Source organism: Ictidomys tridecemlineatus, chromosome 1, assembly GCF_052094955.1.
Source record: "Ictidomys tridecemlineatus isolate mIctTri1 chromosome 1, mIctTri1.hap1, whole genome shotgun sequence".
NCBI lineage: Eukaryota > Metazoa > Chordata > Mammalia > Rodentia > Sciuridae > Ictidomys > Ictidomys tridecemlineatus.
The window spans coordinates 109,561,529-109,587,937 of NC_135477.1; the positions used below are offsets into that span (position 1 = coordinate 109,561,529).

The 26,409-nt window shown below is 35.1% G+C and overlaps 2 protein-coding genes across 7 annotated transcripts in view; one reads left to right on the plus strand and one right to left on the minus strand.

The window, feature by feature from the left end:
- Positions 1 to 2,159, minus strand: part of LOC144376881 (uncharacterized) — a 117,973-nt gene extending 115,814 nt beyond the window's left edge. The window contains exon 1 of the mRNA XM_078045140.1: positions 2,028 to 2,159. Within this exon, the coding sequence (XP_077901266.1) occupies positions 2,028 to 2,082 (55 nt within the window). The 5' untranslated portion in view covers positions 2,083 to 2,159. The remainder of the gene's footprint in view (positions 1 to 2,027) is intronic.
- Positions 2,160 to 2,359: 200 nt separating this feature from the next.
- Pam (peptidylglycine alpha-amidating monooxygenase) overlaps positions 2,360 to 26,409 on the plus strand; it is a 177,609-nt gene continuing 153,559 nt past the window's right edge. For all 6 annotated transcript variants that reach the window (XM_021726890.3, XM_013358992.4, XM_040272976.2 and 3 more), the window contains exons 1-2: positions 2,360 to 2,492; positions 3,456 to 3,576. In XM_021726890.3, the coding sequence (XP_021582565.1) occupies positions 2,401 to 2,492; positions 3,456 to 3,576 (213 nt within the window). In that variant the 5' untranslated portion in view covers positions 2,360 to 2,400. The remainder of the gene's footprint in view (positions 2,493 to 3,455; positions 3,577 to 26,409) is intronic.

Consider the following 26,409-nt stretch of genomic DNA (forward strand, 5'->3'; position numbering starts at 1 on the left):
ATCATCAGGAATTAAAACAAATGGAATAGACATATTTTCATATGATGGAGTTATATTTTGTCTTTATAAGGCATCAAGAAATAAGAATGATAATTACCTTTCCTTTCTATAATAAAAGGTATTCTATTCATGGTGACAAATATCAACCTTGCTTCTATCCAGAACTTCAATTCCCTTTTCTTTAAGTGGATGGTTCAGGGACATCAAAGGTAGTAAATCAATCAAAGAGAGAAGAGATGTCCCCCTTCCCCCAAAGGCTAGTACTGAAGGGTGTGCTTCTGTTAGAGAATTTTAATAATAAATTTGTTTTCAAGTGTTTGTATAATGCCAAATCTTCTTGCCAATTGGAGGAAGGACTGTTCTGAATGAAATTATAAAATATAATTCTTTTCTCACATTTATATGTGTAAAAAAAAAACAGAATTAGAGGATGTTAAGTATTGTCATTCAACAAGATTCTACTTTGTTTGGAGCAAAAGCAATAGCACAGCTGTTAGGCCCTTTGTTTCTCTTCCCCCTAGAGTTCTTTTCCTTTACCCACAGGATAAAGACAGAGCTGAGGGTTTGTGTTGTTGAAAGCTCAAATAGCAAGCCAAAGAGAAAGTTCAAACAAGTAATATCAGTCTTTTAAAAATGTCATTGCTTATGTAAATTAACTGGGGTCCTTGGTTTCTTGTGAACCTCAAGCATCTTTGAATTGGTTGGATATTAAATTATGTTTTTTAATACTTTTAAGTAATTTATTTACTTTTATGTCATGCTGAGGATCAAATACGTACTAGGCAAGCACTTTACCACTGAGCCACCTCCCCAGCCCCATAAATTATGTTTAATTTGCATTTGGTGTATGTTATGTTTCTTCTATGTGGAAAGTACTGACCATAAGATAAATTTAAGATTAGTTAGTGCTTTTTGGTTCTCTCTCTCTCTCTCTCTCTCTCTCTCTCTCTCTCGTTTAGGTTCATTATGCTGTAATTTCCAGAGGATAATTTAGAGACTAATATACTTGAGCACTTCTATATGATCTTACTGTTTTTTTTTTTGTTGTTTGTTTGTTTTTTATTCCTTCCTTCCTTCCTTGATTCTGAGCGTGCTTTTAAGGACTTTAAATTTTCTTTAGATCAAATAGCTCAGTATGCAAAAAAGAAAAAAAAAACCCATATTTTGGTGGTAACCTGCTCTGAGCCCTAACATCTCCCACTTATATTAATTGGAAGTTCTTGATTATGCTTAACCTTTGTAGAAAATTCATTTAGAGCTAGCCAAGATTCTGCTTTTTCTCATTATGTTTTGTAAATCTCCAAACTTAGGAAAAAATATCTTTAGGGAGGCAAGTCTTCTATGTGAGAAATTATTACTTTGTATATTAGATGCTAGATTTTTAAATGAGTATTTAAATATCATGTTAGCTGCCAAGTGTTGGTTTGTTTTAAAATAATTCCCAGAACTTGGGCAATTACTTCTCTGGCTATTCTTGGGAGTTCTTGGTAGGGAGCATTTTAATTCTCTATCTGTAGCTCTAGGATGCCTGTATATGAACATGCCTTTGTTCTCGGTGTTTTTCTATTTGATTGTTGTTGTATACAAGTCCTTTGTCCTTGCCTCTTTCCTCCCTTGTGTTGTAGTAGATCATTTATGCAATTAACTTTGTTTACATTGAGCAGCGGTTTTGAAGTGCGTTTGGGGGGAATAGTAGACTGAATAAGAAGATACACAGAATGTGGGATGGATGTGATTGAGGGTGAAAAAGGGAGAAGTGAAAAAAATAAACAAAAAACTGGGAGTGGGCCTGGGGAAGGAAGACAAGCAAAAGGCAAAAGAGGGGCTATGCTCTGGGGCGGGAGGGAAGGATTGTGAAATCTTGGGGGGCCAGTAGTCGAGGGAGGAAGATGAACAGACCAGCGTTTTCCCCAGGCTTGGGCTCAAGCTTGTGAAACTACTAATGTATTAAAGAACCTCAGCTGGGATTTGCTGAGGACAAATGCTGTAATGTGTTAGTCATCCATTATCTGCTTCTATTTTTGCAGGTTCTGAATGATGACTGACGCGGGTTTGGGTGATAGTCCTTACAGTCCCTGTCATTCCCGAGTGATAAGGAACTCGCACGTCTAGCCCCAGCACCAGGGCGAAGCAGCAGCTCTGGAGGGAGGCAGGCTTCCGCTGGCCGCCAGGACAGAAGTACCGCCTTCCCACGGGTTTCTGCCCGCGGCTCGTGACCGAGACACCTCGCCGGGTCCAGCTCGCGGCTTTCGCAGGCAGCCGACGTGTGGCCTCCGCAGGACGCCCGCCGCGCCCGGGCCATGAAGTAGCGGCTGCCTGTGGCGCCACTGCCCGACCGCCGGCCCCAGCCCCGCGCTGCGCTGCCCGGTCCTCTCCCGGCGGGGCCGGAGCGGCGCGGACATGGCTGGCCGCGCGCGCAGCCTGCTAGTTCTCCTCCTGACTTTGCAAGGCAGCTGCTTGGGTTTCAGAAGCCCACTTTCTGTCTTTAAGAGGTGGGTGTGTTTGTGTTAATTTTTATTTTATTTTATTTTTTTTAACAGGCGAAATACTGTTTGGGTGGGTTTTGTGCATGCGGTTTAGAAATGTGATCACTTTTACGAACAAGGTTGATTTTTTTTCTCTATAGAAACGATTTGGAATTTTAGCCCAGCAACTTCTTGTAAAGTCTCCCTGGCAGAAAAAGCCCACTGTCTTGTAGCTGAGCTGCTGCTCTGGCTTCTAGAACTCCAATTAGAAGTTGTGATTTCCAATACTAATCACTCCCTCTTGGGGAGATATTTCAGAAAGTAGATATAGTCATTTAGACTTGAAATGCCTTCCTGTTTATAACAGCTCGAAGAATAAAATATCAACATCAGTGGTTAGGAGAAGCAGATCATGGACTGTAATCGCTCACTAAGAAACATTGAGCTGTATACACACGCCCCATAATTACCATATTAAATATTTATGTACTTGTACATTTGTAATTCACATCACAACCTTTTATTTCCTCCTCATATAACTCTGCCTTCCAGCAAGATTATGACCAGGTTTTTGTTTTTGACCTGTAACACCGGACACTCACAACATAGTTACAAAAATTTGTATTGGGTTATGGTTAATATTTGCCATTAGAAGATTGGTATGTGTATTATAATTATAATTTCTAATGTATTAATACTGTATCTTCATGAACTAGAAACAAATGTATGTGTTGACAAGTTTTTATTAAATCAAGTTTTGAATGTAGCTGCTTGGTTTCTTTGATTATATTTTGTTTATAAGTTGGTTGTATCTTGGTCATGGACTAGAAAATGTAATTCTGAGTGTCTCTGATAACATTGTATGATCATCACATCTTTAGAGAGTCTTCATTGGGCCTGTTTCAACATTATTTAACCTTAAGGTCATAGAAGTCCTTTTTTCCTCTACCCATTATGTTAAAGAATGTTGAAAATGTCTTCTTTTTCAAGGTTTAAAGAAACTACCAGACCATTTGCCAATGAGTGTCTTGGTACCACCAGACCAGTAATTCCTATTGATTCATCAGATTTTGCGTTGGATATTCGCATGCCTGGGGTCACACCTAAACAGGTGAGAGGCATTCCTTATTTAATTATTCACTTGTTCTATGTACAATCTATAATTAAAGTAAGGAAACTATATTTCCAGTGGCAGTAATTTCTGCAAAAGTAGGCGTTTGCTTCAGATCTCTTCAGATAGGAACAGAATAACTGAATATTACAACGAGGGGTAAATTTTTCAATGTAAATCTTTCAGTTAAATTTTGTTTTTCAAATTTTACTCATATTGCTATTTGTTGTTTGAAATGGAACCTTGTAAATTTGCATGCTGGGACTCTCCAAAGAGTAATGTCCTTTGTAATGCAGCATGCAAGTCTGCATTAAAACATGAAAAATTATTCCAATAAAAATGATATTGAGCAGCTGCATCTAAGAGACTATTTTGTTTAAATATTCTTCTATAGAAGCCACAAGTTGAGAAATAAAACCTTGTTAAGTGCCACAAATTTGTTTCAAAGCAAAACATTACATTCCACACTTTTAGAAGTTAGGAAAACTGTTCATACAGGTGGCTGATTGTGTTTCCTTTAGGCTGACGTGTCTGTTATAAGATATATTTTGAAGAAATAATGATAAAGCTCAGACAAATGAGTTTTATAGAGCATTTTGAGTGGAACTAAGTTGTTGTTGGGGCTATCCCTATTTCAGGTATACACAAGAAACTCTAACCCATTGCTGTCATGTGTGCAAGGTGTTTCATTAAGCAAAAAAAGGCCAGAATTAATTATGTTTTGCAGGCAGGCAGTGCAGGGATTTATGTGTGTCATTAAAAGACAGTCCTCTGCTTTTGAAGGGCTGCAGAGACCTGGATGTTGAAGAGCTGCAGTGGCTGATGACTCATTGTTGCAGATAACATTCTATGTTTCTTTTCTTTTTTCTTCTAGTATTGAGAAAATAAAAGTTTTCTACTTATTGGGAAGAATTTCTTTTAAAATTAGCATTCAGAAGCTCTAGAAAAGATGTGTGGGCCCCCATGCCTCATGGCTAAGGATTGACTTTCATTTACTTGAAAACTTGCATATGATCTATTGTCTATTTTAGTAACTACCACTGTCACAATGACTTTCACCCTCTCCCCATTCCCAAATGACCATTCAGGTGACTTTTCTGTGCATTCAGTTATTTGTGTTTGGCCTTTATTTTCATAAACTCCTTATTTGATATTTAGCCCAAGAAGAATGTGATGACATTAAAATGAGGAGAGAGAAACAACAGCCTCTCCTTTGTAAAGGGTGCCTCTTCTTGTCTCTTCTCACTCTTAAAAGTCATTTTCCCCCTTTATTTGCTTAACCTTAGCTTATATTACTTATTTTAAAATATTTACTAATTGGTCTTTAATCTTTTCCCACAAGAATATTATTGTTTTAATCAAATAGTCATTTATTGTTGTTTGTTATTATTTTGCTATTTTTTCTTCTTATTATTTAAGAGTAATAACATTTAAATTATTTAACACCTATAATAATAATAGGCAACTCCATTGGGATTGATAATCTCAGGAAGAATTACTGGAATTGATTATAAAAATGTGGAACAGCTTCATTTTCATGAAACAAAATACATGTATTCATTTTTGTGACCTTATAATTATTAAAATAATTCCATTACAAAAGAAAATAGATTATTGAAGTTACCACTATTTACTTTGCACTATCTGTATTCAACTTTCCTTTGTGTAGTGGAAATTTGCTTGTTGCCTTCTTCAGCAAGGAGCTAGTTTTCTCCTTGCTCCTTCTCTGAGACCTTGTAACTCCCAAGAGCTATTTACTAAGGTTCCAGAGTTGGAACCAGTGGACTAGGATCAGCAAATAACTACATCTTACTTCCCTTTCCACAACGGTTGATTCAGAAAAAGGTGTGTGATCTAGATGAGTCCAATTAAAGCTCAGGACTTCTGCTGAGAAGGCATATTTCTATTGCACAAGCACAATAGGCATGTAGTTCTGGGGTCTGTTAGTGCATGAAGGAGCCATGCCTAGACTAAAACTAGTACCAGAAAAAGCAATACAGAGACTGAGAGTGTAAGTTCTTGGTTACATCACTAACAGAATTTCCAGTTACATTTTGTCTTATTTGCATATAAATCTATCTAGTAAATGATCCAGTTCCTCAGCTGGAGCAGTTCAGGACTGGTTGTTGAATATTTCTTCCACGTTCACTAAATGCTGTTCATTGATGATGTGCCATGAGGACTTAATTTTTTTTCTGGCTGACATGCAGATAATATACCTTGTAAGCTTTTGTGGGAAATGATAGACTCCCCATTAACTGTGCTCGACGGAAAGATGGATATAGAACCCCTGGCACCTCTTTCTTCCTGAACTTGGTGTTCTTGGTGAGGCAGACCTAGAGCTGTTACTGTAAATACTTTTGGTGAAAAAAAAATTATGTTTTAAGAACATTTAAGAATGCAGATAAAACTAGAGTTAACACAAGTTCTTAAAAGGAAAGGAGATTTTAAAAAACGAGAAAGAAAAAGATGATAAAATATTAGAGGAAAGAAATAAAACGTATAAGTGGAGTAAGAAGAGTTGACCAAAACAACAACAAAATGAAATGTCCAAGAAAATAAGATGGTCAAGAACAAAAATTAAGGGAAAATTTTAGGAATAACCAGAATATGAAGAACAGAATATTTTAAAAATAATATAAGAAAAAAGAGGAGTTAAGAAACATACAAAAACTAGGAAAGAAGTTGAGGAGTTAAGATGATTTTTATTTATTTATTTATATTTGTATTACAATTCTTAATACATCATTATACAATAATTTATCATATCTCTAATTATATATAAGATGATTGTTTTTAAATATTAGAGGATCCATAAGAGCAATAAAATTTGAAGAAAAAGGAGGAGTAAGAACTTCCTTTGGTAGATCAGGCAGATCAGATTGGTCAAAGAAGTGTATTCACTCAATATATTCCTTTATAAAGTACATTTTAAGTTTTGTTAATAGTGAAAGCTACATCAATACATCTGATGTAAATCCTTTCTTTGGGAAAGAGGTCTTTAGGTAAGCTTAGATTAAAAAAAAAACAAGCAAATGTAGAGTAGAGGTGGAGAGAACTATAGACATACTACAGAGAGTACAACTAGTTCATTTTCCAGATAAAATACAATTCTAGATTAGTGTCTTATCAGAGGATATCAGTATGTCAGGCTTCCACATTAATGGATTCAGCTATATCACAGGACTTCGTAGTGGCCATTAAAAATTACTCCCACTAACCACGATTAGGTGAGTCCAGGGAAAGTAGTTTACTTTGATTACAAAATCAAAAAGGTTTTAGATATTTTAGAACTTTAATGTTCTTTACAGATTCAACATAAAATACTGGTCACAGGGGAGGTAGTATAATGCAGTGGTAGAGCATACTTAAGACCCTGGGTGCAATCCTCAGCACAAAATAATAAATAAGCAAGTAAATAAAATCAGTTAAATTTTTGACAGTAGGAAAACAATAGAGGAAAACTTCAGCAAAGACCTGGAATTCACAGATGACTCTAGTCAAAAACTATAAAGAAAACATTCAAATAAATAAAAAATAATAGTTTAGCAGAGATATTTAGTTTAACAAAGATCAAACCAAAAACCTTTCCTTCTACTTATTGAAAAGAGAGTAAAAGTGAATCATGGGACTTGTAGATATTTGTGGTAAAATAGCTTTAAAAAGGAGAGGTACGGATTAGGGGGCACAGCTATTGCTAATATGTACACAAGGTTAAAGGCTGAACATATTTGAAAGTCTCCATGCATATCATTGAGAACTCTGTTATCTGAAATATAAATGCACAAAGATGCAAACTATATGGTATTAAAAACAGTTTGCTATATAAACATTTATGTAGTGTATGAATTTAATCTCTATGAGAATGACAGTAAAATGGGTTCATTCTTTCTCTAACTTGAAAAAATTTAAAATAATTTCCATTCTCTTTATTATGAAGTTTCTGTTAATCAGTGTTTGGGGGGATTTGAGAAGATCCCACCCCTTAGTCCCTTTCCTGTACTGATCTCCCTTTAATTTCAATAAGAACCACTGCACCTTTCTTTTCCTTTTTTCCTCTCTACCTTCCTCATGAAAGAATACAAAGATCCTTAACCTTAAACCTTATGTTAAGAGTAGTGACTTTTAAATAGTAAACAGAAGTAAAGAACTGCCATCCAATGCCATTGTCTTCAAATCTAGCAGAGCCACAGAGTGATATCTTGAGAATAGTCTTTTAGCCCTTTTTCTTCCTCATTTGATTCCCTTACTCACCTGGGATCCTGTGGACTTCTGCTCTCCCCACCTCTCACCTGAATAAATAAAGCAGTTTGATAAACTGCCAGTTCATTCATGGTCATAATAAAGTGCTATTATCAATTTGGTGAATTAACTATCCCCAGGGTGTTTATTTTGCTTTAATTAACACATATTAATTGTACAAATTGATGAACTTCATTGTGACGTTTCCACATGTGCATAGGTCATGTGACGAGCATATCCATGTCTCTTTTGCCCTCTTGTCCTCCCACTTCCTCAGCCCCCTTCTTAGTTCCTAATAGTCCCTCTTCTACTTTCAGGTCATCTTTTTATTTTATTTTAACTTATTTCTCACATGTACGAGAAAATATTTGAGACTTTTTTTTTTTCTACGTCTGGTTTATTTTGCTTAACATGATGTCTTCCAGTGCTGTCCGTTTTCCTACAAGTGACAGGACTTTTTCTTCTTTATGGCTGAATAACATTCCTTTGTGTATATTTTCCTTATTCATCTGTTGACAGGGTATCTATGCTGATTCCTATCTTGGCTGTTATGAATAGTACTGCAATAAACATGGGCATACAGCTATCAAGAGTGGGATAGCTGGATCACATAATAGTTCTATTTTTAGTTTTTCTCCACCTCATCACCAGCATTTTAAAATAAAATAAATGAATGCTTAATTACAGTGATTTTATATAAAGTTTCTTGTCTAACTGTAAATCAAACATAGGGCCAGGCTGACGGCATCCTTGTCCTTGCTCTTGCAGTGTCAACACAGGCATGTTTCTTAGCCATGCTCCTTCATGTGCAGAAGGGGTGATAGGTTACTTACCCAGAGTGTTCTGTGGACCAAGTAGAATAATACTGGTAGAATGTTCAGTTCAGTGGCCAAATATGTGGTAAGTTCTCAGAAAATGTTCACTGGTGTTGCTATGGTTATTAGTGTGTTGAGGGAAATGGGAACAAGCCTCAGGATGAGAAACTGCTAACCCTTATACTTTCAGTCATGACTTCATGGAAAAAGTGAGATGTGGAAATAATTTTGAGGGTTAGGAAAGGTAGCCAAATGAAGAAAAATAGAAAGTACAAACCAGGATACGAGAAGCTTGGGTAAATGAGGAAACAGATCCTTCAATGTGCCAATTCTAAAGTAGATATTTCCATTAAAACAGGACTTTGATAAGAGCGTGAAGCAATATTGAGAATGGATGTATTTTTCTGAGAGTTTTTATACATCTTTTTATACTGCTTGGAAGAGAAGTTATCTAAAGAAGTGTCCTGATGAGGTTTTTTAAAAATATGCATGTATTAGTTGACATTAAAAATCAGCCTGGATTTATTCAATGTCAGCTCACCTGAGGATTTTGGATATTGACCTTATTTAAAAAACAAATAACAACAAAACTATTCTTTTCTAATGTAAGTTGTTTCAAATGCCATGTGTGCAAGCATTTTATTTGCTATTTGCCCAACGTAGTTCCTCCACATCTTGGCTTAAGGACATATAAGTGTAAACTAATTTGTAACACACAATTCTACAAAATTGAGTATTTTTAAAGTCTATTATCTGTGAACTACACATTAATTAAATTTCTTTTAATTAAGATGTTTTAGGCTGTCTTTGGTCATTTTCCTCACTTTCTTTGGGAATAGTTTGAGAACTACAGAGAAATACACTGTTTCTGAAACCTCTTGGAAATTCTTGTCTCATTCAGTGTTTGTTTTTTGAAGAGTCGCAGATCATGCTCTGAAATAAAAAAAAAAGCATACTTCCCCTGTGTTTCTGAACACAAATATCTATCTCCAGAAAACAGAACAAGGCAAAATTTAAAGATCACATCACATACTACAGAGGAACAAGTTGAAAATCTTGAAATTAAAACATCATTTATTTTAGAATAATGACTAAAAAATGTAGTCATTGAAATATAACAGAATGAGTAAAATACTTTTACAAAAATTTCTCATAGTCTTCCCACTATATTTCACTTTGTTTTTTCTCAACTTAATAATCTTTTAAAAATTTTACTAGTATACTTTATTTCTTGCCTCCACAGTGTATTGATAATCACACAGTAAAAACTCGGGGTTTTGCTTTCTGCATCCCTTTTAGGAATCAGTTTTTAAATTTTAAGATGTAATCATAATGTCTTTTCTAAGCAGCAGTTGCTCAGAATATGTGTTTTATCAGAGGTAATACACAAATTAAAAGTAGATTTTTTTTTTAACCTTAAGTTCAGAACACTGATTGCATTTTTTCATATACAGACAGTTGACCAAAGTGTGGTATTTGCTTATTTTGGAGGCTATATGATACCTGTGTTACTCAGGTTTTCATCACTGTGACCAAAATACTTGAAATCAACAATTTGAAGGAGGAAAGATGGCTCATGGTTTAAGAGGTTGAGACATATTGCTTTGGTTCTGAGGTAAGGATAATCTCATTGCAGAAGGGAAGGATGGAGGAAAGCTACCTAGCTCAGGACAGCAGGGAAGGAAAGGGAAAGAGACCAGGAGAGGGAAAGAGACCCAGATAGATAGAGACAGAGAGGAAGAGGCATGGGACAAGAAATAATCCCTTGGGGTATGCCCTTCCCCTAGTGACCTACCTCCTCCAACGTTGCCCCACCTGCCCACAGTTTCTACCCCTTCCCAGAAAGCCATCCAGCAATCAATAAGTTATAAATTTTAATATGTCAGAGGTTGTTATTTCCTCATCTCCGCCTCTCTACTTATTACCATGTAATCTTTGCATTCTTTGAAAGTTTAAGTTTGAATTTTATATTGAGGATGAAAAAGGATGGGAGACCCACTGCACTCCCATTTCTTCAATTCCCCTTGCATGCTAACTTAATTCTGAATTTTAACCTCCTCGTAGAAGAGAAATTTAATCTGTGACCATTAGCAGGTTTGGGGGCACCATAAGGTCTTTATATGTTAAACTCACTAGGGAAAATGAATCAATTCTCTTCCTAAAACAGCTGTACAATTTCTGAGAAACACCTAAAGAAGATTCCCACCCTACTCCAGAACACTGTGGATTTCCTGACCTCCTCTGCAGTCAGAGGCCATGTTCCATTCTACCTTCTCTAGTCCTCTGAAATGTTCATCACTACATCCCTCTCTTTTTCTAGTTCAGCCTGTATATTAGATCAGAAATGGCAAGTAGAGGTTGCTTTTTTCAGCCAAATCCATTTGATTGGGAGAAGATGCCTGGGAAATGAAGAATTGAGAGACCTCATTTGGGCTTGGTGGACAAATGTACAGATACATGATGACATTTCCCCTGAGAGTGACAGAGAAAAGTGGTGGCTCCAATGGCTAGTTTTGGCCATTCCTGCAAAGTGCATTTGTATTGTCAGAAAGAACCAACCGTGGGTGAGGATTGAATATATCAAGTCATTGTCTTAAAACGAACACGAGTCACAGCTCATAGTGTTTACTTTTCCTCCACTTTTATTCTTCTTTCTCCCTTAACAGAAGATGAAGGAGCAGAGTGTTCTTGCTATTGGAAGAGGAAAATTGAGAAATGTACTAATTTTGGATCACCATTTGCTTTTCATTTAGAAACACTTAGGCAATACATATAAAATTCTAAGACTTGTGAAAAAAAAACAACAAAAGATATTAAAATGCTGTATCTCCTGTCCCCTTACTGATGGATTAATATTATCTCCATTTTACCAATGGTAAAACTCAATAGTGGATACAATACAGTGATTACTAGAAAGGACAGCCTCTAAGCCCTTATTGTATTATTTAGCTGTCTCACATTAAATTGGCTTTTTTCATTTTCTATTTTGATAGCTTGGAATTGGTATCATTTAAAATGCTTCATGTCAAATTCTCAAATTATATTTATTTTTATATTCACGCCTTGATTTATCAGCAAGATTCAATTATTTAGATAAAATAAAATACAAAATGTTAAGTGGATCTTGTAAAATACAAATTAAAGTGGTATATAGTTCATTGATAATTGTTTAAGTTTAAATTCTGATGCTTCATCTTTATTTTTATTGAAACCTTTAATGTCTACTTAGGGAGGATATACTTGACCTGTTAACAGTGTTTTCCTTTGTGAGAATGATCTAAATATGTCTGGTTCAGAGTCTCACATGACAGTATACATTGACCATTTTCTCTTTCTTTATTAGAATACTAGAAAAGTGCTGTGGTATAAAAGACTTCATTATTACCATCAATTTTCACAAAAGATTAAAGATGCTTTTTGTTTTGTTTCTAGTAAATTTTTTAAAGCCGAAAACGTAATTTTGAGCATTGATTATGTAACACTGTTGTTTTGAACACATTATATTGTCTCATTAATTCTCATAAAAAATTTGTGTTCAAGATTTTATGATCCCTATTTTTTGTATGAGAAATTGAGACCCAAGAACATTAAATAAAATGTACATAGCCAAATAGACCATAAATGAAAAAACAGGCCTTAAATACATATTTACTTGAACCTGAGACTCATGTTCTTTTTCTAATTTGCCAATCTATTAATGGCCTATCTGTGGAGATATCTAGTAATTATTAATAGTCCACTTTACCAATTATAGAATAGTATATACTTTAGGTACCATCATGGTCAAACATGTAAAATAAAAATGACATATAGTAGCAGAATGAAACTATATATAGTTAAATTATATATATGTAGACAAAGAATATATTGTTGTATATATTTTATGTCTACATATATATTTTTAAATGACTTTTTTTATATCTTTTCATGCCTGTGAAGAAAGAAATGCTACTATTCTGGAATCTGTTGAGATAATTCTAAATAATTGACTATTATAAAACACCTTCAAGCAACCTAGCTTAGGTTTTTATTTTACTTTATTTATTTATTTATTAGTTCTAATCAGTTATACATGACAGTAGAAAACTCTTTGATTTGTTGTACAATTTGTTGTGAATGGGGAAGAATTTTTTTACTTCTCTGGTTATGCATGAAGTAGAGTCACACCATTTGTGCAATCATACCTGTACCTAGGTTAATGATTCCGTCTCATTCCATTGTCTTTCCTACCACTTTGCCCCTCCTGTCCCCCTCCCCTTTGCCCTACCCAAAGTTCCTCCATTTATCCCATGCCCATTCCAATATGGATTTTACCTTAGTTTTTTTTAACACAATTTTTTCATTATCCCTGTCTAAACATAAGCCAGAGATTAGAAAATTATTTCTTAAAGTGTCAGATGGTAAACATTTTTAACTTCTGAGAAATAGTCTCTGGTTTCAGCTGTCTTAGAAAGCAGCTATAGATAATATGTAAATGAATGGCTTGGATGTGTTCCAATAAAAAACTGTATTAACTAAAACAGGCAGCCAGCCCACGGTCTGTAGTTTCCTGGTCTCTGATCGAAGCAATTGCACATGCCATTTAGGCTAATAAATGGACTTAACCTTTGGCATCTCATGAACTGTGTCTTCTGATTTACAGAACATAGAGAATAAATATATCAGTGCAAGGTGAACAGCACTTTAATCTTTGTTTCTTAGTTACCTATTCAGTTTTTGTGAATAATGATCATAAACCAGAATTCTCTTATTTGGAATATTGTATTTCAGTCTTCTTCATCTCAGTAAATGGCAATTCTTGTGTTTAGTTCTTCTAGACTAAATACCCTAGAGTCTTTATTGACACCTCTTTTTGTTTCTCATGGCCTATAAACAATATACTAGAAAATCCTGTTGCTTCTACCTTCCAAATATATCCAAAATCTACCGTTCTCTCCCCACAGCCATCTTTCCCCTGCTGGGCCAAGCACCCTCCTCTCTTTCCTGGATTATTGCAGTAGACTTTCTTATTGGCCCCCTTGTACCTCTGCATCCCTAGAGTGTGCTCCACATAGCAGTCACAGAGATCCCATTAAAACTAAAGTCAGATCAAATCACCCTTCACCTAAAACCTTTTGAGAGTTTTCTACACCACTCACATTTAAAGCCAAGAGCTATTTGGTGACCTCAAGACTTCTATTTTTCCTATTGTCTTTTTCCCACTTTTTTTTTAGCCACCAAGTCTGTGTTATAAGTCAGGTCAAAGATAAAGTGTGGCAAGAACATATTTTAATCAGTAATAACTGTTGTCATAAAGAAGAGAATCCAGTGTCCATTAAACTAAATTACAATTTGCATAGAAGAAACTGGGCATTTTAAAGGTAGAATTAAGAAATAGTGGAGGAGAGGCATAGGGGACAAGCCAGGGCTTAATAGAATCAGGGACATAAAGTATTACAAAGGTTTAGTTGGTGTAAATGTGATTAAGCCAGCTGTTTCACTAGCTGGCAAATATGAAGTTATGATTCTGTCCTACCACAAAGACGGGGAGACACTGGCCTTGTTTTCTCAGGTGTTAGGTGAAACAAAATAGCAAATTTATTGGCAGCCTTGAGTTTTCACAAGTAGACACTTCAAGGAGGGCTGGGGTCATCTTAAGGAAGTTGTATGTAATTGTAAGATATTAAATTATTATTGTTCAAGTCTTTAGAAGCCATTGTTCAGGCTTATTTGAGAGAAAGGTTCAGAGGACCAGAGCTAGATTTGGCCAAGGAGATTATCTTTGTCAGTCATTCTAGGTATAAGACAAATCAGAATACTTGTTCCACCACTTGCTGTCTAGATGATATTATACAAGCATTTAAACCATCATGTGCTTTAGTTTACTCATCAGTAAAATGAGTTTGTATCTGATGGAATTATGGATTGGTGAATTAATATGTAGAAGATTCAGTAAATATAGTTATTATTATTTTTTGCCCTGAAGAAAATTTTAATGGATGAGTTAAGGCATGTTTTCAGTGAACTAATAACAAATATAATACTATGGTAAATACCTTATCATAGCTGAAATATAGAATCACAGAAGCAGGGCTGGGGAAGGGGCTCAGCAGTAGCACACTTGCCTGGCATGAGTGAGGTACTGGATTCAATTCTCAGCACTGCACATAAATAAATAAAATTAAGGTCTGTCAACAACTAAAAAAAAAAATCAAAATAAAAAAGAATTACAGAGGCCCCACCTGAGAATGAAGAGAGTGATTTCAACAATTCTTTAGTCAGAATTACAATACTAATTTTCCAGAGCTCATTATAGAAGCAGATAGATTCTAAATTTATCTCTTGATTCTTTAGGAAAATCTTTGTGGAAGCAGTAGAATTTGAAGGTTGTAGTGCAAGGGGTATGAAGAGAGATTTGTAAAACAAAGTTTAGAATCCTTATAAAGGTACCATTTTAGTAATAGGAACATAAATAGGTGAAGCAATCAGAATTTCTCCTTGTATGATTTATCTTTAAAAGAATCTAGTGATTATTAAAATTTACTAAGAGACAGAACAGTTACATACCTTAGGTACCAGACACCATCATGGTAAACATGTGAAATAAAAATTTGGAGTGAAGGACCATTCTTCTAAATAACCCTAAAACAAGGGTGAAAAATCAAAACAAACTGGAATTGTAAATGGTCTGGAGAGTGTGACAAGGAAAATACTTGATAAGAAAGTCCATGAACTCATGCTGGTGTAATCCTCAGAGAAAAATAACCTGGATTCATTTATAATGAAAGAGCATACAATGTTAAAGTATATGAATATTCAACTTAAGAAATAAGGAAAAAGACAATAAAACCAAGTAAAATAGAGAATTAATAATTAAAAAGCTGAAATTAATAAATTTAAATGGAAATCAATAAATCAATTAAGAAAACATTTCTTTGAAACATTCCTAAAAATGGATAAACTCATGGAAAATTTAAGGATTAAATATTCCAAAAGTATACATTATTTTTTAAAATATTTGTTTTTTAGTTTTAAGTGGACCCCAATATCTTTATTTTATTTTTATGTGATGCTGAGGATTGAAACCAGTGCCTCATGCATGCTAGGCGAGCACTCTACCACTGAGCCACAACCCCAGCCCCAAAATATACATTCTTAAGAATTATAAATAATAAGGAAAATATTTAGACAGTTTTGGGTGCATCTCTGTCTTGGTAAATTTCATTATTTTAAGTAAAAAAAATGATTTTCTAGAAAGCACTTAATATCTAAATTGATCTACAAAGATATATATAAAAAAAAACTGAACAGCACCACTAACTAGAAGAGACTGAAAAGGTTAAAATGCATGTGTGTGCCTGCATGCGTGTGCGCACACGTGCGCGCACACACACACACGGATGGAAATTATTTAACCAAGAACAAAGAATTATTAAAAATATATGTGAAAGAAAAAGGGTTTATATACCAAGTATGCAAAGAGGTACTAAAATTATTGAGAAGGTAAGCAAACCAAAAGAAAGTAAAATACAAATATTAATGTTAAATGAATGGAATGACAAAAATTTAACCCTGTTTATAATCAAATCAAAATTAAGGAAGATGATGTTAACATTTCTCATCTATTAATTTGGCAAAAACTTGAAAGAACTGTGATATGGTGAGCTTTCAAGGGTGAGATGACATGGGTAGTCTCATTGCTAGTGGGGTAGAGTTTTAGGAATGTATTATCTAGAATTTTAAAGTGAAAATACATCCTCAAAATTGTGGGAGATCACTTTATAGTATGTTATACCTTTTAAAGTGAAAATACATCCTCAAAATTGTGGGAGATCACTTTATAGTATATTATGCTGTAAATGAAAAACTGAGTTATGTTCACATTTTTGCCCTAGAAGTATTGCCATCATATATTAAGAGAAGCAAACTACAGAGTCATGGGTGAAGGGTGATCCCATCTTAATAAAAATAAATTACCACAAAATCCTAATATGTGTTTGTATTTAGTTAGATGTTTTATATAGCCATGGAGGAAGTTGGAAAGAGGCACCTCGGGCTGTAAACCTTGGTTCTCTTGGAGAGGTAGCAGTGGAAGAGGATGACAAGATTTTTTTTTTGGTATTTATCTAGGTTGTTTTACCAATAAAAATATAATTTTTATTTTGTAACCATTAAAAGTTAATAAAGAAATAATGTTTCCAACAAGAAGAATAGAGCTAGATCTTGTGCCTTTTTGTTATAAAACCCTAATGTTTTAGAAATCTCTAGAGAGGTTTTCCATACAATGCCTCTAATTGATAAATTTTTAATTCCTATCTCTCTGCTTTGCAGTAGTGCTATTAAAAGAGTCTGATTAATTGAAGAATTTAGGAAATTTGGTACATGTTTAGAAAGAAATAGAAACAGATTTGTAGGGGGTCATTCTTTGATTATAGTAAGCCTAAAGGTATTTGGGGAAGGCAACCATGCATATCTTTCCACATTAGAAAGAAGAGTGATTCTCTTTGCACTTATTAGCCACTAGAAAAATCCTCTTTGTTTCACTTATTTTCAGATTTATGCAGTCTGAATTAATATTTCAATAACCCTATTCAAGAAAAGCATTTGGAACCATTCCACATGAATGTTGCATTCTTTAAGCAAAAGTGCAGAACACAGTCTTTCAAGGCACAGATTGCTTTTCACAGATAATGTCTTGTACTTAATCATGTATAAAGGGACAAATCTGATGTACAAATTAGAGGAGTAGTTATGTCTTTGCAGTCAAAAGTCACCCCATCCAACAACCTCAGAGCATTTTAGAGGAGGAAGGTCTATAAAAATAGCAAGTACATTTCTGTTGTACAGTGTGTCACTCTCCCACCCTCAGCTAATCCACTATTAAATGAAAACATTTGCCATGGCAACATTGATTTAAAAAGGGCAAATGATGTTTCTGAAAGATTGGAGTATTTCCTTTAGTGGATTTCAGATGCACACACAGTTAACAACCTTCTTTAATAGTTCTAATATATAACTGAAAAGGCTTGACTTGATTGTTTGTTGTCATTTAGAAACAGAATCTAAAACAAAACAATAAACTCTTAACAAAAACTGACAATAATATATACAAGCAGAAAAACACCACTAAAATATTTCAACCTTCATTATTTATGGGAATAAAAATTATTTCGAGTGGCAAGCTGCACTAAGTTTTAGAAATATTTGCTTCTAATAAAAGGATCATTTTGCTATGAAAAAGCAAGTGCTCTTTACCTCATTACTCTACAGTTGTTGACATCAGTAATAATATTTAGCTTCCCCATGTTGGACATGTTAGAATATTAATATTATCTCCAGGTAGTTTTAATAAATGCTAAGGCATATAGGAAATACTAAGGTAATATTCATAGATATTTTACTGTTTCGGTTTCATTTACTTGACTCAGACTATAAGGCAAACACAGTAGATACAAAGAGGATAGATTGATAGCTGGAGTAAAATGCAGGTATTAAAGAGGGGACGCTAGTGGGGTCAAACGAGTTTAGAAGTTAACAAATAGTACCTATATTGTTTCTCTGCTGTCATAACCGCTCTGTAATACAAAATGGAGAAAATTGTGCTCAGGGGTGAGGAAATTAAGTTCCTGCCCTAAATAGCTTTGAGTTGAGAGTAAAAATTTATCTTACTCAACATGAATTCTTTGACTCTGCCAGAGGTAAATACTGTTCTATCTTCTACCTATCATTTATTTAATCAACACAGTAAGCGTGGGTCTGGAAGTCTAGGGTTGCTGGTGTAAGGGGACTTCAAGTCCTTCAATCAGTTATGGCAAGAGTCAGTTGAAATAAATAAGGCATTTCATATAGTTGCTGCCCACAGTATTCCCTTTCCACTTTGGTTTGTGATGACCTGAAAAACCTTCTACAATAGCCAAAGAGATTTGAAGCACCACTGAAGCAAATAAAAGCCAAATCTAGCTCTGTTTCAATGCTTTCAAGTCTGCTGCTGTCTGAAGACTCCGATGTTTATTGGAAGATTGTGTCTCACTTATTTCCTCACTTCCCTGTCTCCTCAACATGTATTCTTCAGGATCTAAAAATCTCAACTGTCAAGAAAAATTGCAAATACATCAATATAGAACAGTTTCCCTGCATTTTTAAAATAAAACCTCCAGAATGTATGTGTTACAGTTAAGAATTTTATAGAAATTCACAAACCTGTGATTCACTGTCCTGTTTATATTTGTCATGTAGAAACTTAATTAAACCGAGAATGATCTTTTAATTGTGGTTGTCAGTTCAGGAATGAGAAAACACTTTTTCCACAAGATAAATTAAAACCTTCTAGTGAAATTCAAGTATATGTGTTAATACTACACAGAGATAATTCAGGTACATAGGAAAAGAAAAAATTTTTTTGAGTGTGTGGTGCTAGGAATGGAACCCAGGGTCTCCACATGCTAGGTAAGTGCTTTACCACTAAGCAACAACCTCTGCCCCAACGATTTTTAAAGTATTACTTGCCAAAGTATCAAAATGTAAACAAGACTGATTTTTTTCCAACTGTTTATAAATATCAGTATGTCAAATCACTTCTTGCCCTTCCTCAGGTTTTTAATCAAATGATCTTGCGTTTCATTGTTCTTTACAAATTTGTTTTTCAATATTTAAATGTCAGCCTGTATAATGTACCTAACCTGTTGTGTATTGCAGTGAATACAACAACCTTGCCAAGTCGTCATTATTTATGATATTACTTCTTTGGGAGGGAACAGGCCTGAGGTCTATCTTAATATCCACCATTCCAGGAACACTTTCCTTTCATGTCTTCACTGAAGTATTCCCACCTCTGTTTTTCTTTAGATATATGTACTATTAGGAATATGGTTTATTTAAGTGTCTTAGAATTGTTATTATCACAGAAACAAAAGCTGTGTGAGATAATACATTTATAATACATTCCTCAATGTATATGTGCTTCAAAATAGCATGTTGATAAATACATTTTTTAGGCAGCTTAAAATAAATAGATAATACCATATGAGTTCCTTGAGAGAAAAGTCCTGCCTGTCTGACATCCACTATTCTCTCCTCTGGGGCCTAAAACAATGCCCACTACCCAGTAAAGATTTGTTGAATGATTTTTAAAAAGGAAAGGGAATTCTCTTCATAACGAAAATATTCTTTACCTCCCCCGCAACAGTCTCAAACTCCCAAATACACTAGTGACTGGAGCACTGCTGTGTGAACACATGGATTGTATAGTACAGTCCCTTGCTACTACCACACTCTTCACACATAAGAAATATTTTTAAGTTCAGTGATTTTATCTCATCTTCTGCCTAACTTTGTGCCTTTGCTTAATTCTTCTTTTTTCTTTTTTTATCAGCTTTGACATTTAATTTAGTTAAAAACAAAAATTCATGAATTCAAAGTATACAATTTGATGATTGTTGACATGTGTATGCAGTTGTATAACTACCACCATGATGTGATAGGGAACATTTCCATCACCCCTAAAAGTTCCCTTGTGCCCCTTTAACCACCCTCATCCTTTACTATCTTCTGTCTCCCCTGGCAGCTGCTGCTTTTTCTGTAGCTATAATTTGGCCTTTTCTAGATCTACATTACGTAAAAGTGTAATTACCATGGTAGTCGTCTTTTTTGTCTGACTTCTTTCACTTAGCATAATGCTTTTCAGATTCCTTTGTGACACTGTGCTTATCATTTGTTTATTCCTTTTGATCTGGAGGAGTAGCTGTGGAGGAGTCTGCATTCTAACTCAGGCAGTCTGGCTCCAGAGCCTGTGCTTTTAACCATTAAATTTTTACATTTTTTCAGTCAATAAAATTTTGTTAATAGTCTCTGATGATGCTATTCTCCTACTCAAAACTCTTCAATGACTCCTCATTCTGACCAAATACATTTCTATTCCATAATCTGCCATTTAATTTCTATGTCTTGTAGGCCTCCCCTTTCTACCATTTTAAAAATTCCAAACCTGTTCTTTCCTGAATTCCCCATTTTCTAATACACTTGGCCCATTTGCAGATGGGAAACCTGTGATATTCTCCCTACCTGTTTAATTTCTTTGCCCTGCATCTTTACCTATTGAAACCATACCCCATTCATTCAATTATGGAATGTGTGTCCCTGTCCCCATCAACTGACCTGATTCCTTCAAACTCACCCTCGTTCCATAGCAATTTGTACCACTCTCAGACCCACTGTATTGACCCTTGCAGTGATCAATTTTCAGGTTTTAAATACCTCCACACTAAAGGATATCTGAAACCAATGACTGCATATTATTCATCTCTGGGCATGTTTTGGTCAGTGTATGCTCATAACAGGCAAACAAACATCACAATCTGTATTTAAAAGAAGCCAGCTTCTTACCTGAACTGCCGAAGAGATACTGTTTGCATAGTATTGTGTATTGTGTCTTGGACGTGGAAGGTTCTCTGTGAATATTAATTGATTCATAGTTCTTCCTTAAATCTATACCTAACTGTTTATTCTGCTCTTGGGTACCTGTAGGAAAGCAAGTTGACTGATGACCCATATACTGTCTGTCTATATTCCCAATGCTTTGCAAAGCACCTGATACTTAGCAGGCATTTCTAGGCATTTGCTCAGAAAAGATATATATTAGTTGTGCTTTTTGGTCAAGGAGAAGGGCTTATTAGCAAAAACAGATTAGGCACTTAGATTTCAAAGAAATTTATAGTAAATATCTTCTTGGTTAAAAATGGTTGAAATGTGTTAGACAGTTTACTTCCTTAATGGTCCAATTTTTGATGTCGGTATGTTTTTCATATCATAAAAATCTGTCTCTGTCCTTTTCCTCTCTGTGTTGGTTATTCTGGTTTCTTTTAGTCACTCATACCTACTACACTCCCTTTCCAGACTCTTGGTTCTTTTCTTGTGTGATTGTTCTTCCCTTCTTGTTTGTAGTGTTTTTGTGTTTGTTTGTTTGTTTGTTTAAGATTAGATATTGTCATTGCCCAGGTTGCCTCCAACTCCTTGGCTCAACCTTCCTGAGTGCTAGGACTATAAGCCTTCTCCACCAATGTCCAACTCCTTCCTTCCCGTAAACCAGCTTAATGACCTCTCATCTTCCAGATCTCAGACTGAGTATCGCCTTCCTAGTGAAGCTTTTCCCCAGTCACCTCTCATTCCCTTTATCCCTCCTACTCCCCTGACCCTCCCACTTTTCAGAAAGCTCTCTGCTCTCATAACACCCTATGCCTCTTTTTCAGGGTACCCTCCATAACTGCCTCTGTTTCCTCAACAGACTACAGACTGTATGAGGACAGAAAAAAACATCTGGTTTTGCTCATCAGCATATCCCCCTTCCCTAGTCCAGGGTGTGGCAATAGTAGACCCTGTATATTTTTTGGATAGATAAACGTGGGACATATGACTAGTTCAATGGGTGAGTTTTCACTGCCATTATCCTATTAAAAAATTAACCCAGGTTGATAGTGTTATAGTATGGGTCTTAGACGTCGTCCCCCAATAGCCTATGGTTTGAAGGCTGTTGGCACATTTGGGAGATTAATGGTAGCAGTAAGTTAGGCTGTGGGGGCATGCTCTTGAATGAGATATTGGGCCCCTTCCCCTATCTCTGCTTCCTCCCTACCATGAGGTGAACAAGTCTCCTCACACAAAGTGTTCCTGCCATGCTATACTGTGCTGCCACAAGCTCAAAGCAATATAGCCAAACAGCCATAATATAAAACCTCTTAAACCATGAGCCAAAATAAGTCTTTCCTCCTTAGGTTTTCTGTCACAGTGATGAAATGCTGACTAACACAGATAACAACACCTCCTAGTCTTGTATTCAGACTCCACCACTTTCCCCCTCCCATTGTATCTCCATTACTCCTTCTTGGATCCATTCACATTGTCTTCCTAAAGAAATGCACTCCTGATTTCCTGCCCCAGACCTTACTCACTCAGCATGACTAACATCGCATCTAAACAAATCTAAACTCTAATTTAGATCAAATTAAAATTCTTTCATCTAAATTAGAAAGCATCCTCAAGTCAAATCTAAATTCCCCCATCTCCCAAGGCCTTTCATTATTTGGCTTTATTCATTCTATCCAATTTCCATTCTCAGAACTTCCTAAAATGTATCTTCTGTGCCTCTGTCCCCCGTTATTGTGCTGTCACCATACTCATTTCTACCTTACGGTTTCATTCAGACTAATTTTTCAGCTCAGTCTACCTCTTACTCTGTTTATGGAAACCCTGTGCAGAGGCTTAACTTCTCTATTCAGGGCTTCTCAGATGCTGAGAGAAAACTAGGTCACTTGCTTTTGCTTTGAAGCTTTCATTTCATACTTTTTTAAATACCTAAAAATGCCAAAGCAGAAATATAAAAGCAGCGATGTATTTTACATGCTGGATAGTATCCATTGGCTTCTCAAGTTGTATTCTTCTCCATCCTATTCTAAGTTCCAAGAGAATGACCTTTGTGGACCACAGAGGTGGGCTCTCTTGCTCTCTGGCTTCAAGTTGACTTCAATCTGAAGGAGGAACTGGCAGAGATGAGAGCAGAAGACATTCAGACTGTCTCTTTCCTTAGCTCCTTTTCATTGGGACGCAAATTGACAGTGACTACACTTCTCTCCTAAAATGATAGCTCCTATCATCTTCTTCTATGTCCATGTCAATTTATGGTTTGGACATCTGTTCCTCTCCTTAACTCCCATGTCTTTGGATGGTAACTGCTTGCTGCTTTGTAAGTTCTCGGTAAGTTCTGACATTCCTTAGGTGTTTCCCATAACGTAGCTGACGTCTTCATCCTTGGTTCTTTGGTTGAATTCTCCTCACTTGCCCACTGTATTTGTGACTTCTGTTTTCTAAAGAAACTTGGACGGAATCACTTAAATATTGACCTTAAAAATTAATGCTTTAATTATAGAATGGTAAAGTGTAATAATATGGTGCTATTTATATTATAGGATTTGTAAAATATATTAATTTGTTGTATATTACAAGTGGCTAAGTCTACATGCAGCATGAAATTTGTAAAATGAATGTCATTGTTTCCAATCCTGTTTTCTGTCTGACTCTGTGAGTCTTGTGAGGTGACAAGATCCTCTGTGTTAGGTCTAGCCAAATGGCCCTCCTCCTGTATCCCTCCCCACTTAGGTTCCATCTAAGATCATCAGCCATCTGCTTTCTCCCTTCTCTGAACTATTATCATTTTCTAGTCCTTACCACAAAGCTTAATGCTTTACTATTTCCTAATGGTGGACTTTGTCTCCTCCATTACATTCTAAAATTTGGGGGATAAAAAACTTTTGATAATCATTTTTATACCCTTGGAGTAAAATTGTATCAAATCAATAAATATTTATTGTGTGGTTTGTTGTGCATTGTTGGTTGGTAACAATGATTCTTGGGGACAAGCTATGCCTCTTTTATATTTTAAATATTTTGATGTAAATACTCATACAGAAAATTGAGAAGCTTGTATAACGAACACCCACATTCCCAACAATGATTATCAAATCATGGTTAATCTTATTTTATTTCTGAATCTCTGCTTTGTTCATTCCCCAGCACACACAATGAATTATTTTGAGGCATAGATCAGATTGTTTTGTTTCATAGTATTTTAGTACTAACTTTTAAAAGATAAGTACCTTATTTTTACCATAACCACAATCACCATTAATATTATCAAATATCTAGTCAGTATCAAATTTCTTTGATTATTGTATTTTTTAAAATGTTAGTTTGCTTTCATCAGGATCCAAATGCTTTTCACATGGCACACATTGTTGAAATGTCTTTTAAGATTCTTGAAGACAAACTTTTGTGTTTGTCCTTGGAATGCATTTATAAAGAAACCAGGGTATTTGATAGAGTATCTTGCATTTTATGTTTTGCTGATTGCATTATTGTAGTATCATTTAATGAGTCTTTTTGACCTTTATATTTTCTTTACTGGCACACCCAGAAACTTGCCCAAATTAGTTTAGATTTATTTTGTAGAAATTTTATAAGTGGTAGTATATATTACCAACAGTAGATAAACAAAATAAGATTATCTCTTTTATTGTGATGTTAATACTACATCTAATAGTAATGTTAATACTAATTACATTAGTAATTGTGAGATTGAGGGCCTGGTGTGGTGGGGCACACCTGTAATCCTAAAGGCTTAAGTGTCTGGAGCAGAAGGATAGTAAATTCAAGATGAGTCTGCAACTTAGCAACACTGTGTGAAATAAAATAAAAAGCATTTCAGATTCAGCTCAGCTCAGTGGTAGAGTGTCCCTAGGTTCAATTCCCAGTTCCCAGCAACAACAGCAGAGAACTGTGGATTGATAATCTTATGTATAGATTTCCTACTAGCTGTCCACCTGCTTGTTTTAGGAGCCATAGATGACTATCATTGCCTAGATTCATGATAGTCACATTCGATAAATATTTCAATTTTGCCATTCTTTCTGTTTTTCAATGGAAATGCTTATATACAAAAAAAATAACTCACCTTCATAAACTACTTGATCACTCCTAAACACAGTTTATATTGTTAATATTATTTATGTTCTCTAACTACTGAATACAAAAGCTCAACTTTTTTGTTTTGTTTTGTAGACAGGGGTCTCACTATGCTTCCCTAGCTGGTCTCCAGCTCCCAGGCCTTAGGGATCTACACCCGTCAGCCTTCCAGGTATCTGGAGAAACAGGCATACACAAGCATGACTGGTTTTAAGTTCTATAGAAATTCAGTTGCACAATGATGAAAGTTTATAAAGATGATAATCCTATAAGTTAGGATTATTTAGTTTTATTTGACTTACCATGCCTTGTGTGTGTGTGTGTGCACATATGTATGTAGGCCTGAGAAAACACTTTTTTAAAAAAGCTAACTTTAGGGCTGAGGTTGTAGCTCAGCAGTAGAGCCCTTGCCTAGCACGTGCGTAGCCCTGGGTTTGATCCCCAATACCACATAAAAATAAATAAAATAAAGGTGTTGTATCCAACTACAACTAAAAAATAATTAAAAATTTTAAAAAACTAATTTTAAAACATTGAATTTACTTTTTGTGTTGCTGAATTTTTTTTTGGTCTGATATTAGGAATTTTCCAAGCTGGCTTAAATGATATCATGTACTGAAGTGCAATATTTATGCTTACCTATAAAATGAACTGATGACAAGCAAAAACATCTCTGGAAAATGGGTATTGGCAGTTTCCAAAGCTATTAGGTTCATTATTATAATAACTCCATTAACTATATGACAGTATCCACGCCTGAGAGTTTAGAAGACAACTTGGGTAAAGTTGTTCCTTCTCTTGAATTATTAATATTGTCTCTAAATAGAGGTTGGAAAATTACAGTGGGATAAATTGGGTTTGATAGCCACTAAAAAAAAGCAGGAATAAAGTGCTTAAAGGTAAAAAATGACTCAATGCCTAGGAACTATTTTTATAGGAACAGACCCTTTATGAAAGGTTATTAATCACATACATAACAAAATCCAACAATGTAATTCAGCCCACCTTCACTGTGTACCCAGTTTCTATGCCAGGTGGTCTTGGGGAATAAAATAAGAATAAATTTAGACTTTAGTTTTTTAAAAAGCAGTTCAGTATCAGGAGACAGACTAGCAAAAAAAGAACTTTGTAATTATCTATGGCTGAAATAGAGATATTTATTGCATCCAAAAAGTCAATAAGCATTCCCAGGAATTTTTTTATATTTGATTTTATAGTTCTTCTTAAAAGTTCAAGGCAAAGGACATAAATCTGTTGAAATGTTTCCTTTATTAGTTGTAAGTCTAAG